The sequence below is a fragment of the Hydra viridissima genome, unplaced genomic scaffold (genome assembly GCF_058129835.1).
Source record: "Hydra viridissima isolate aposymbiotic clone 2 unplaced genomic scaffold, HvirCarnegie_v1 scaffold_3, whole genome shotgun sequence".
In the NCBI taxonomy this organism is placed as follows: Eukaryota; Metazoa; Cnidaria; class Hydrozoa; order Anthoathecata; family Hydridae; genus Hydra; species Hydra viridissima.
Window position 1 is genome coordinate 14,103,834 of NW_028324302.1, and position 14,478 is coordinate 14,118,311.

The 14,478-nt window shown below is 31.5% G+C and overlaps 2 protein-coding genes across 4 annotated transcripts in view; both read left to right on the forward strand.

Annotated features, from left to right (window-relative positions):
- The first annotated feature begins 5,145 nt into the window (after positions 1-5,145).
- The window catches only part of LOC145202089 (uncharacterized), a 32,450-nt gene continuing 23,117 nt past the window's right edge, over positions 5,146-14,478 (forward strand). For 2 of the 3 annotated variants that reach the window (XM_090083459.1, XM_090083460.1), the window contains exons 1-2: positions 5,489-5,644; positions 14,045-14,285. The gene's annotated coding sequence lies outside the window, so the exon portion shown is untranslated. Of the gene's footprint in view, positions 5,645-14,044; positions 14,286-14,478 lie in introns of all 3 variants that reach the window. The other variant, XR_016451285.1, reaches the window with a different exon arrangement.
- Positions 6,428-9,347, forward strand: LOC149891117 (uncharacterized). Its single transcript, XM_090083461.1, has 2 exons — positions 6,428-7,399; positions 7,589-9,347. The coding sequence occupies exons 1-2, from the start codon at positions 6,799-6,801 to the stop codon at positions 8,980-8,982; spliced, it is 1,995 nt and encodes a 664-aa protein (XP_089939587.1). The 5' UTR covers positions 6,428-6,798; the 3' UTR covers positions 8,983-9,347.

Here is a 14,478-nt window from a genome sequence, read left to right on the forward strand (position 1 = left end):
ATACTGATTGTTTAAATATCTAATGTCCCATAAGTCACAACAAAAACAAAATATTTTTTCAAATATTTATTTCAAACAAATTTGAATGATAAATAAACGTCATTGGAATGGGGCTTTCGAATATCATTAAATAGAACCACTATCAGATTCCTGTATTAATTGAAGGCGATCAATAGCAAAAAGAAGCACTGGTCCGATATTGTCAATAGTAATTTTAAGAGCAGCGTCTACTATTCGAACCTTTAAATTTTTATGTATTAAAGGTAGTCTGGGCACACACACAAACTGTTTTAGATTGACTCAGTACTTGATATCGCAAGGCGAAAAATCTGGTGAATGCGGTGGCCAGAACTGCGAGGAAAAACGGCTAATTATACAATCATTTGTGAAGGTCTCTGTTACAAATTGTTGCATATTTCTCTCTATGTGCAGGGGAGTGCCATCTTGTTGGTATATTGTGATGCACGTTTTCAATGGGCTTTTATGTATGGAACCAAATGTTCATGTAACATATCATGAAACAGCGCCGGTTTCGATGAAAAATGATGGAAAGATAATTTTGTCGGAAAAACCTTTTTACACTCACAACTTTGGTAAATTAATGACTTTTTAGCACAAAAGGGAGGATTTGTATCACTCCAAACAAAAGTGTTCTTGGTGTAAATAGTTCTGTCAACATGGAAATAGGCCTTATCTGTCCACAGTTCTTTGTCTAAATTATGAAATGGTTTTCCAAAAACCATATCGCAAATTCCTTCCTTTTTGCATAATCTTCTGGTTCCAATTGATGCAAAATTTAGTATTTTATATGAAAACATTAACTTACAATAATGAAGATAAAATATAATATGGTTCTTGTTAACAATACCTGCTTTCATAATCCGTTTAACAACGATATCTATACAATTGATTGTAGATTTCTTAATACTTTTAGATTTTTCAATAAGGCGTTTTAATTTTTTCTTGAAATGAAAGGTTTTTTTGTGACAAGAGAACTTTAAAACCCTGCAGAGTGAAGTCTACGTTGTGTTGTTTGTTCAGAAACATTCATGCATATTTCTTCTTTAACAGGTCTGGCAGAAGTAACAGGCTCTCGCTCAAAGCTATTAGTTTTGAGCGAGAGCCTGTTACTTCTGCCAGACCTGTTAAAGAAGAAATATGCATGAATCTCGCTCTAAGCTTCTCTCAAAGCTATTTTTGAGCTTTGAGAGAAGCTTAGAGCGAGATTCATGCATATTTCTTCTTTAACAGGTCTGGCAGAAGTAACAGGCTTCCTAATAAAATGAGTAAAAACTTGGAAGTGGACTTGTTGAGTACTATTAGTGATATTGTTTAAAAAGCACTTAGTGCAAAATTTATTTCACAAGAAAATTTTTCTCTTGCTCTAAGTGAATTGACAAATTGTAGACAGATGAAAAATATGAACTTTTATGTTTCATTTAGCATATTTTGTTTCTGTGCATTTTAATAAATTACTTTATTAAAAAGAATGTCACTACTAAAAACTGACAATGTTGAAAAAAGAGACCATTTCGTTTCAGAATATCTCAAAGTGGAGTGACGCTCGACATGGAACTGAAAAATAACTAATTGCTTCCAATTAAGGAATTTATAAGTAATTTAGGAAATGCGTAAACGAGCAAATCAATGAAATGAAAGAATCTTTAAGGTTAAAAAAAGCATAAAACATTCTACAGTCAATTAAAAATAAACCTGATTATTGAACTCGCCAAAAAGACTTTATAGAACTAATCAAGTTGGTAATTTAGTACAAGAAAATCTTGGAGATAATGCGATGAAAGATACTGATAGAACATTTGGTTTATAAAGAAATAGAGATGGTAATTATTACATATAGGATATACTATGGTTGACTTTTTTAGAGCTCCGCTCCATGGTTCTGAAAACGCTAAAGATTATATTATTGTTGGTGATAAAAAATATAATGCAAGTAAAGTTCTTTTAGAGTTGATTATGGCAAGAACATAAAAAAACTATTAAGATGAAGGTTGTTAACAAATATGATACTAATTCTGTCAGAAAAGGAAATACCTTAGATGATTCACGACCAAAAGGTAATAGCAATTATAAATGGAATAACATGTTAAAACCAATTTGGAATGAATCCAAAACTGGTAATGGTGTTGTACCACAATGCTCTTACCTAGTGATCCAAATGTATTACTAAGTAGACTTGAGTTGCTATAAGCAAGTAAGGAGGCTGGTAACACAGGACTGAGGAATGAAATCGTTTTAATATGAGTTGAAAAGGCAACAAATCTTTGATACAAGTTCTCACAAAAAAATAACGTGCTATTATAAAAATATTTTTATTAGCGAAAAACACGGATTTAAAAGAAAGTGTGCCTAGGGAGGTGCTGGATTCTTTGACACCATTTCAAGGATGTTGAGAAGACAGTTTACAACAAGGGAAAAAAATATATTGCATTTGCAGATGTTGATGCTGGTAAAGATGCTGCTTAATAAATTTGTAAGAAGGTTTTAGAGATTGGAAAGACTGCTGTAATTAATGCTGGTAAAAAACTAATTAATTAAGCTGCAGCAAAAATTCTGAAACCAAAGTCACAACCTTTATTAGAAAAATGTGTTGGACCAAGTAATGACACAAAAAGCAAATGATATTTTGCAAAAGTATGTAGACCCAAGACTGGTTAAGCAGATATTAATTCATTGATTGACTGAAGTGGTATGAAGAAAGCTATTGATTTTGGAAAGTTAGTACGTATGTTGGATAGGTCCAGTGCGGTCTTGCACTTTCGACAAGAATCCAAGTGATCTAGAATAAAAGGTTATGATGTAGAGCATTTAAATTTTATAAAATTGTAAATGTTATAAAATTTTTTTCTTGCGTATGTAAAATTATGGAATGTCGTGATTTTAAAAGTTTAAATGCATCATCAATACAAATTAAGAATGCTGAAATTATCTTTAAAGGATGTGACGTATTAGAAGTTACAGATGCAGAATATGAATAAGAAGGCAGTTGTAAAGGTACTAGAGCAGAATAAGAAAAATATGAAAGAAATAGAAGCATCTGTGAATGAATATCTGAAATCTAAAGGATTTGGAGAAATAACTATACTATATGATAATAAGTTTTCTAAGAAGATGAAATCATTGAAACCTTTTGGCTCGATTAAGCTTCGAAGCGTATATATTAATGACAAACAAAAAATTGCTCCAAAGTTTAAAAATAATTTTCAAAATATTTTTTTAAAATATTTTTTTATATTTAGAAATAAAAATATATTTTCTATAATAAAATGGACATTTTAAGTTTCACTGAAATGTCTTTAATGACGAAAGTATTCACTCGAGTGAGTTTTAATCTTATGAACCAGAAAATGGTACAAAACTGAATAGCCCTGGCTGGTGTACGTATACGTATAAAATTTACGTATATATAGGTAATTTACATATATATACGTACGTATAATATTACGTATATATACGTACGTATACGTATAAAATTTCAATTATAAGATATGTATACTCATTCAAGTGAGAGGTCTTATACTTGAAAAAAGATAATCTAAAGCTCATGGTACTGATTATGCCAATACTGATAATGCTACTCTTACTAACAATGGTTTAATGTATCTTTTTAGCAATATCAAATATTAACTAGGAAGTCAAGATTTTGAATCTAAAAAATGAATTTACCTGGTAGATGTAAAACTATGCTCGGTTTAAAAAAATATTCAGATGATCATTTTTTAAGATCTCATGCATTTTATCAGTTATAGCATAAAGATACAGCAACAGCATCAACCATAGCAGGAAATTTAGATTTTGCTGTAAGACAAGCCCATCTTGTATTTATGAAGATTTTTATTTATGGAGATGCTGTTTCATTTAGTTCAAAATTTTATAATATAGATGAACTTGTATCAAATCTAAATATAATAATCTGAACTCTACTCCCAATCTTTGTTCTTGGTGTAAGCAAGTTATTAGAAAGAATAAAGTCATCTGTAACTGATATTCACATCAAGTGCTATTTCTTAGAAAATGTTTCAGCAGATACTCAAGCTTTTGTAGTTGTTATTAGTGATTGACATTCAGTTGTCAATCTGATGGAGAGAAATTTAAGTTGATTTATTGATTGGAAAAGAGGAATATAGGTCGGTGTATTGGTTGGAACAATCAACAGGATCCGAATGATCTTATGAATTATAACTGAGTTAAAAAAATAATTAAGATTTATTATTTTCATTGAATAATACATCTAAAAATTATAATTACAAGAAAAATGGTAAGGCTAGAAGTGTTAAAGAAAATATTAAGAGAATGTAAGGTAAAATATTGGCCACATTTAAATGAAATGATAGGTAATGTAATGAGTATATAAGAGATGAATATAATAAAGATGAATTTCCAAAATTTATAACATATCAAAATTCAAATGGTCTAACTTAAATGATTAAAAGAAATATATTGTTCACCACTATACTCTAAAAGTAAATATAAAATATGGTTTAAGAATTGTAAAGATTCATAGAGAAGTAAAGATTCATAGAGAAGTAAAAATTAATGATAGACCATGGTTAAGGTAATGTATAGAATTAAATGCTGACATGAGAGTAAAGGCTGAAAAAGACTTTAACAAGCAACAATCAACAATTCTATTTTTGGAAAAACTATGGAAATTAATGTTTGAACTTTATCATGGTTACTTTATGATCTCAATTACTCAAAGCAAAAAAAGTTAAATTTGAACACCCTTGTGTAAGCACTTTCACCTCCGTATAATTCATGATACTTTTGTTTCATGACATTCGCTTTTTACGAGAATTACTTGAGCTTAAAGAAAGGATTATTCACGATAAAAATGAATTAAAAAAAAGATGATCCAATATAAGACACTTTTAGTTTATATGAAATCGTTAGAATCGAACTTAAAAAATACCAAGATAACACGATGTTTATAAAAATTTAGAATGACGCCTGGAGTCAATCCTATAATCTGTTTTCAATTTCGGCATGTAGAAACATTATGTGAGGAGGGAAAATGATAAAATTGTAAACATTATCTTTAAGTTTTACCCGACTCAAGCATATAATATTCGAAAAAAAAAGAGTGAGTCAACCAACAAAAAGTACGCACGGAGACTTATTGAATTTGTCATATAAATAAGATGATAAAGCGAAAAGAAGAGTAAAATGTAACAACAACCAAGAAAAGACGTACACGCAGAGAATTAATGAATTTGTCAAATGAATAGACGATATACCGAAAAGAAAAGTAAAAACAACAACAACCAAGAAAAGACGTACACACAGAGACTTATTGAATTTGTCATATGAATAAACGATAAAGCGAAAAGAAAAATAAAAAAATAACAACAACCAAGAAAAGATGTACGCACGGAAACTTATTCAACCTGTCATATAAATAAATGATGAATAAGTAGCAAAACGGTAAACAACCGAAAACTATAAAAAGCTCAAAAAAAGAAAAGAAGACAGTTTTTGGGAGGACAGTTTCTGAAGAGAGTTTTTAAGAGTTTTTGAAGAGGTTTTAAAATGGCAAAGTAAGAGTTAAGAAGAGTAAGAGATTTAAAAGAGAATTTTATGAGAAGTATTTACGAAGATTTTAAAGAGAAACTTACGAGAAGAATTGGTAAGAAAAGATATTTGAGTAACTTTAAATAAGCGTTATCTGTATTGATTTATTGATATTTGCATGAGTTAATTTTAAGAGAATATATATTGATGAGAATATTTGAGAATATTTATTAAGAAAAATAAGTAAGAGAAGAAGAACCAGTAGTAAGTACTTTTGTTTGCATTTCGATTATTAATATTATTGTTGTTATTACTATCTGCGTTAAATATTGTTATTGAAAAGTTTGATGCTTTACCGCGCACCTTAGCATATCCGCGCTATTACACTTACGTCACACAAATATAAGAGTGCTTACCATTACACATTAATAGAACAATTGTTGAGTTTTATATTATTGAATATACTGAGGACGGCGAATTTAAGTTAAGCCTTTTTTGATTAGACCTTGCCCATTCCTAACCAAACTATTCCCAAACCTAGCCCTTTCCTAACCAAGTACTCCCCAGACCACTACCTCGTTCCCAACCTCCATATACCTAATCCAAACATAACACCAAACCCAAACTTCCCATTCCCCTTCCCCTCTATTTGAAGAAGAAAACATAGTAATAATATAACAATAATAATATATATATAAAAAAAAAACGCCGCCCTCACAATTAAGAGAATTCTGAATACGAAATTTTTTACAAGTATAAGAGATAAAAAATATATTGTATATAAAAATGTATCGCATGAAATTTAAAAAAGTTACTGAACCTAATGGTAAAAAATTTAAACTTTCAAAAAACATGAAAAGAGAAAGATTAAAAGTGTGGTAGTGTAAAAACTCGATTTGAAAGAACTTTGCCAAAGACTCTTCTTTAGTCAAATTACTCAAAGTCTAAGGGTGGATCAATACTAAGTTCTCACACTTGTCCAAAATTGGAAATAACTACTCCGAAGCTTCCCGAAAAAACCCTTTGGAGCGGAGTATCTACATATGTTCCTGATTAGAAAAATGAAAAAAATGAAATCCTTCATGACCGTCCGAGCGAGAAATTTCAGTTTAAAAAATAAGATTTTTGCCAAAAAAAATTTTAATTTTTTTTTTCAAAATTTGATGAAAAAATCAGTTCTTAAGTATTAGTGGCACATCCCTAATAAAATATTGAACCAAATTTCGGGAAAAGGCATTTTAATGACATATTCATGTTTTCATTTGTGGAATGCACAACTCAAAAATGCCAAACTCAGCAAAAAATCATGAAGACTGTCGGAAGTCAGTTTGTCTCCTCTGTATGAAAAAATGTTCTAGGGAGCTAACAAGTTTTCTTAAAGACCAAGTCAAGAGTCTGATTTCTCAGGATGTTGACTTTTGTGACACACGAGTCCCACTTGGAATGTGTGATTCTTGCAGGCTGCTTCTGAGGAGAAAGAAAAATGGTGAGAATGTCTCTGTCCCTCCCATTTTTGATTTCTCATCTGTCATCCCTAGGCCTGAGACAAGAGGACAGCAGTGTGATTGCATCATTTGCAAAATTGGACACCTGAAAGCATTGCAAAAGCACCCATTTGAAATGCCACAACAGCCTTTACCATCCCAAGACCAAAGAAGATGTTCTGATTGCCTCTCCTTAATTGGAAGAGGAGTACCTCATCAATGCAATCAGTTCACATTCAGGCATAACATAAAGATGTTGGCATCAAAAGATTCCAAAGTCAGTGAACAGATTGCTTCAGTAGTCATTTCATCTAAAGAGGCTTCTCCTCATGGAACCCTAAGAATAGCACAAAGTGGTGGTGGGCGACCTTTGCCAATTACTCCAGGTAACAGTAACTTGCAAATCTTTTATCTGATAGTAATTAAAACTTTGTCATTGTCTTTGTCTCTTACAAAAGAAAAAACCTTTAACAAATAAAATTTGCAGTTCAAATCTAAACTTTACTTTCCATAAAGAAAACTTGGTTGTTTATGTGAAAAATTTGCTCCTACTCATAGCAATGTTTTTAATACAGGTGCAGCAAGCGCAAAAAGACTCTTTGGTGATGAAGTAGTTCTAAAAGCCCAAGACCTTGCAAACATTCAGACAAACACAGGGCTGTCTAATGCAAGCGTCAAAAAATTGGCCTCAACATTGAACCATGTTGCACAAGCCAGAGTTGTTGAACCTCAATTCCGGGCAAAATTCCATCAAATAGGTACACAACTATCTGAACATTTCACTCACACAAACATAACTGTGACACATGAAAAGTCTCAGACAAAGAAACAAATTGTGGTTCACTGCAAGAATCTCTCTGAACTTCTCAATGATGTCTTGCTCAAAAGACAAGTGTATAAAGAGCACATAGTCAAGCTTGGAATTGACGGTGGTGGTGGTTTCCTCAAGGTTAGCCTTGGGATTCAAGAAGATGAATTGATTTCTCAAGTTCAAGCTCCACCAGACAAGAAGACACTTACATCTTTTGCAGCAAAAGACAGTGGTGTGAAATCTCAACTTCTTGTTGCTGTAGCAGAGGATGTACCAGAAAACTATGAGAATTTGAGAACAATACTATCTCTCATCTGCTCTGAGCGAGTTGACTTTCTTCTTTCAAGTGACCTGAAGGTGGCAAACCTTGTGTGTGGGCTTCAGTCACATGCCAGCTCACACCCTTGCACATGGTGTGACATTGACCACAATAGGTTATCACAGAATGGTAACTTTCGAACCTTTGGATCCATCAGAAGATCTTATGCCTCATTTAAAGCAGCTGGTTTAGACATGAAAAAGGCTAAACAATTTCAGAATGTGGTGCATGAGCCCCTCTTGGATTTTTCTGACAATGCACTTGTTCTTGACATCATACCACCAATGGAGCTACATCTCCTTCTCGGTGTAGTGAACCATCTGTTCAAGGCACTAACGGACTCCTGGCCTGAGGCTGAAGAATGGCCTAAAGCTCTTCATATCAAAGAACAGCCTTTTCACGGAGGGCAGTTTGCTGGGAATGAATGCCGCAAACTCCTCAAAAATGTTGACCTTCTTCAAAGACAAGCAGAGAATTGTTCAGCTTTTCATGTTTTTCCATTCATCGACACTTTGAGAAAGTTTGATGCAGTTGTGAATGCCTGCTTTGGAAATCATCTGGATTCAAACTGCTCAAAGAAAATTGACCAATTTCAACTGGCTTTCCTCTCCTTGCCAAAAGTAAGTGTGAGTCCAAAAGTCCACACTGTCTTCTTTCATGTTAAGGATTTCATTGATCGTCACAAAAAGTCTCTTGGACCATTCAGCGAACAGACAACAGAAGCACTTCATCACAGTTTCCGAACCCACTGGGAGAGATACAAAAGGCCTCTGGGTCATCCAGACTATCCAGAAAAGTTGCTGAGTTGCATAGTAGATTTCAACAGCAAGCGTCTTTAATGCAAAGTTATCAAGAAAACATCGTCTCTTTGTTTCAGTTTATTTATGTTTTAGTTTTTCAAAAAAGCTTGACTAACTAACATTAAAGCTGCCCCCAACTCAATTTTTTAAAGAGTACATTGTTTTCTCACATTATTTCTTTGTTATGTGTTCATAGAATAAAAAGAATAAAAGCAATCTACAGTGGACAATTGTTAAATCATTTTAAAAAAAATCAAAATTAAACTTGCTAAACAATCATTTTACTTTTGATTTTGAAGTTTTTTAAACATTTTAGTGACTTACCCATGCATCAGGGATCTGTTATGTAGTGTAGATCAATGTTTAGTGAATAAAAAATGTGTTTTCTTTTGATTGCAAAAAAATATTTTTTGTCGCAATTTCTTACATTTTAAAACTAAAATTTCTCGCTCGGACGGTCATGAAGGATTTCATTTTTTTCATTTTTCTAATCAGGAACATATGTAGATACTTCGCTCCAAAGGGTTTTTTTGGGAAGCTTCTGAGTAATTATTTCCCATTTTGGACAAGTGTGTTCTATTATTAACAAGCTACCGTTTGAAATGCTTTTTTGCCTGGTCATAATTTAAGTACGAAAAAAGTACGAAATTAAATGAAAGTTTGAATGAGGATCTTACACCAAAAAAATCGAATGAAAATATAAATAGAGTTGATAATGCTGCATATCATTATGATTTATGCTATCTATCTACTGAAGACACAACCACTCCTAATAATGTATGTGATAAGCAAATGTTGGAAGGAATGGATGGTACTGATAATCCTTTGTTTGGAGAAAAGTTGGATACACCTATTGTTGAATAAATTATTTTAACAAAGATGAAATTTGAAATGGGTATGAATATATCATCAAAAAAAGCAAGGCTCTATTGATTCGAAGGATCTCATACAAAGTACCATGGCTTCGAACGAGTTAGAGCTCAGCTCCAAGCGTGGTTCGCAAGCTCCCCTGTCTCAATTGGCTGATTAATTACATAAACAAGTGAAAAGTAAATATGCAAAAAGAAAAGTTATTGGTAACGTTATAGATGAAATTTTTTTTTTGATATGCAAGCATTCTCCAAATTTAACTAAGGTATAAAATGCTTTTTGGCAGTCATTAATATTTTCTCCTAACTCTATTTTCGAAAAGGGTTATACAACAAGATGGACTGAAGAAGTTTTTTACAGTATCTGTAAGTAAAAAATACTAATCCATTTACATATAAGATTAAAGGTTATGATCGTGAAAACATAGTCGGAACGTTTTATGAGGAAGAAATGCAAAAGTCAAAACAAAATGTATTTAGAATTTGGAAGGTATTTTGAAAAACAAAAACAAAGTCTTTAGTAAAATGGTTTGTTTATCCAGAATCATTCAACTCATGGATAGATAATAAAGATTTGTTTGATATTCCACGTTAATCAAAGTTTATATTAATGAATTTTTTGAACGGTTGAGTTTTTTTTCATATATACAATACTGCGCAAAAAAAGGATGGTTGGAAAAACCTAATCACACTTGTGACTTTAATGGTCAAAAATACTCAGTTAAAAAAAATGGAAGAAAAAAAATTAACGAGCAAAAATTTAAAAAAGCCACACGTTGATGAGTTTTGAGTACATATATGATTCTGTGGAAAATAAATGTTTGGCAAAAAATAACCCACTATTTGAACACAATTCATGAAATGTTCTCGAATTCATCAATATATTCACTATTAAAAAAATTTTGTCTGTTAAAAATTGCTTAAGAAAAAAAAAAGCGTTTTTTGATTTGTTTGAGAAAATATTCCCTATAGCTATAATTTAATATTCTTATATATATATTATAATATTCTCTATAATACTCCCTAAAGTTCACCGAGCTGCTCAACCTACCCCAGCGGGGTAAGTTGAGCAGCTGTGGGGGGTAAGTTAAAAATTAAGTTAGTAAGTTAAAATTTTTATTTCTAAACTTTTGACTTATATCTTTTATTGACTAAGTAATATTTAAGAAAAAATATTTTAAAAAGAAGCAAAAATTTTGCAGTTTTAAATCATATTTACATATTTTTTTAAAAAAATGGATTTCAGATATCATTTTAAATTGTTAAGAGTATTTCGTGGGTATATTGGCAAAAAAAAACGTTGACTCAAAAATTCCTGTTTAGAGAAATCAATTTTTCAAACCTGCTCAACTTACCCCGCGACTAGAGTAAGTGACACAAAAGTTAGGTTATAAAAAGAGCTTTAATACTTAGGAAAAAATGGCTAAGTATAATTGAAAGTCAAATAAATGGGTAAAATATCAACACTTAAGTGATGCCAGATAAATGTTTTTTTAAAAATTTAAGAGAAAAGTAGCAAAAAAAATTTTTTTTTCTTTTTTGGTCCGAAATCGAAAAAGTGCCTTACATCTCACTTGACCGCGGTCCAACAACCATTTGATGCGCATTGTATTACTATTATATATACCTATCTTTCATCCATTAGATGTTTTGTCATTAGATGCGTAGTTTTTGAAATATTTTAGTTCCCCAACTTGCCCCTATGCTCAACTAGCGCCGCTCTACCCTACTTGTTGCTAATTTCATTATTTTTTGAATATTCTTCCAATGACCTCTGATTCTTATATTATTTTCTCTTCGAAGACTATCATTAATCAAAAAAATTGAACTTATAAATAAAGCTGCAATTTTAGTGGGCATAACATGCAATTTAGACAAAGACTTTGATAAAAAAGCTTCATTTTATAACTTGATGTATACTTTTTTTCACATTAAAAATTCCTTATAGTTCATTTGCTTGAACCAGTCGGTTCTCACACGAATTAGGTAGGGTATATATCCGCCTTTAAAACTAGCCTCCGCTCGTGAAAACCTATTTTAATCAAACGTAATAAGAAAGCCACGTTTTAAGTTAAGGGCTATTTTAATGATTTATTTTTATTTTTTTGTTTGTTGTGCCAACTTTGATTTATTGTACATTAGGGTAAAGTAGCCTTATACCGCCGGCGGCTTATATCGCCGTTTCATTTATTAAAGTTGGCATAAAGAATATTTAGTGGCGCAATTTAGAAAACATTGTCAGAACTTCTTAGATAAACCATTTTTTAGTTATAAAACATCATATTTTTTGAACTTTCGCCCATTTTATTGTGGTTTTGAGTCATTCGCAATTATTCTATACAGTTTAGAGAGCGTGATTTTAGACCATTCTTTTTTATCATTGATCAAAAAAGTATTGTTTCTATTTATACTTGCTTAAAACAATGTTTTATTGATTGTTTTGAGCAAGTTATTTGATTTTTGAATGTAAGCAATGTTCACTATGTAAACAAAAAAAAAACCCGTTTTACATAAAACATTTCTGGCCAATATCGCCAGACTGGAAAGGGCTAATAACCCCACATGTTTATTTTGATTTTAGATATTGTGATTTTGTGACTATGTGTTGTAATTGCATTCGAAGCTTGTAATTTAATGTTTTTGCTCTCAAATTTACTTTAAACTACTGTAATTTAATGTTGAAGTTTGTACTTTTTTGCGTCATTTTAACCAGCACCAATTACCAGGAAAAGCTTTGTTGATTTTCGACGGACATCGTAGTCATTTGGATATTGCTGTAGAGCAAGCCGAAAAGTTAACCATCTATATGCTTTGTTTTCCAGCGCATTGTGGTTACGAACTTCAACCTCTGGACAAAAGCGTTTTCAAACCATTAAAAACTTACTGGAATGTTTCCATTAATAATTTCCGAAGAAACTTTCCTGGACGATCACTGTCAAAACTGCAATTTCCACTATTATTTACTGAAGCGTGGTTGCGTACCTCTACACCAGCAAATACCATATCAGGATTCAGAACAGGAACCTATCATTTCAACCATAATATTATCCCCCAAGTAGCTTTTGCACCCAGTGAAATTTCTAATCACATAAACGTCAAAAATCCTGATGTTGACAAGTTTAGTACTTTGGAACCTGGATCTTCAGACACTGCATCTAGTATCCGTTCAATAATTCCATCACCTAAAATAATTAGAAAAGAAAAAACTAGAAGATCATTAAATGTGCAAACTGTTGTTGTCGATCGAAATTTAGTTGCGGACAAAATAACTGAAACGCCCAGGCCAAGTCAAACAAAAATGACCAAGAAACATAATTGGAAAAAAAATTTGACAATCATCGAAAAAGAGTAGTAAGAATGACGAAGATACGTTTTGTGGTAATTGCGGACTCTTTTATAACGATAAACGAAAAAAAGATGATTGAATTCAATGCGTCGGATGTAAAACTTGGTTCCATGAGCACTGTGACACAGGAAGCATCATAAAAAGTGGCCTATGCACTTTGTGCAAAGTAGGGTGTGCATCAAGTAGCGAAAGTAACAAAACGATTAGATTTGTAATAAAAAGTTAAACAAATAATATGATTTTATGAATGATTCATTTTTTATTCGTTTCTTTAACGTAATCTGCGTTATGAATAACGAAATATTAAAAAAGTGTGGGTGGCGATATTGGACACATATGAGGCTTATATCGCCATTAGTACCGTTTTAAGAAAAATGATATTTCCTTGAAATTGTTTTAGGTGTGAGCAATAAATCCATGATATTTCTAGAACTAGAAAATTATACTACCTAAACAAAAAAAGATTTTTTTTCAAAAGTGTAGAATTTAACATAAAAATAATTAACTAAATATAAAAGGGTCGCGTTATTAGACTACTTTACCCTATTATTTCTTTGACTATTTATTTTGTTTCATGAATTTTTACGGTAAACTTAAATTTTTAAGTAATTATAGTTTGATGGAGAACTTGAATAAACGTTAAAAAAAAATCTCTTTTTTTCTATTCGGATATATAATTCACAGGCCTCTGTTAAACTAGAAAAACATTTTATTTAATAATTCAACAAGAATTCAATTTATAAGATAACTTACAATGAATCAAAAATATAATTGTAAGTCAGCTTATAAATTGGACGGATAACCCACTTATTTGAGAGGTTTCTCCACAAATTTATACTTTTATAGTTTTGTTTTCTATTTACAAGAAATTTTTTTCTTTTTTTAGTTAAATCATGCTTCACTTTGGGTTTTATCATGCGACTAGGGACTTTTAAGATAATCGATGGATATCATAAAACCATAAATCATCATTTTCACTCACATTTTCACTCACATTTTCACTGACATGCGAAAGATGAAATAAATAAAAACACTCTTAATGAATAGTTGAACTACGTGCAGATTTGATGCAAAAGAAAAATGGCTACCAAGTTATCATGTTTAAATGGAACACAACACGTACTCAGGCAAGTTTTTCTCGATATCTTTTCAATTCAAGTTCTAAAACAAGCCATTAATTATGCTTTGCACTTACATATCAGAGCCCTGTGATCTATGAAAGCAAACCCCACCTTTTCTTAAAGGTCCGTTATGCTTGAGTTACACAACAGAGTTTCAAATGCGCATTCAACCGTAAACATCTCTCAAAATCCTCTTGAT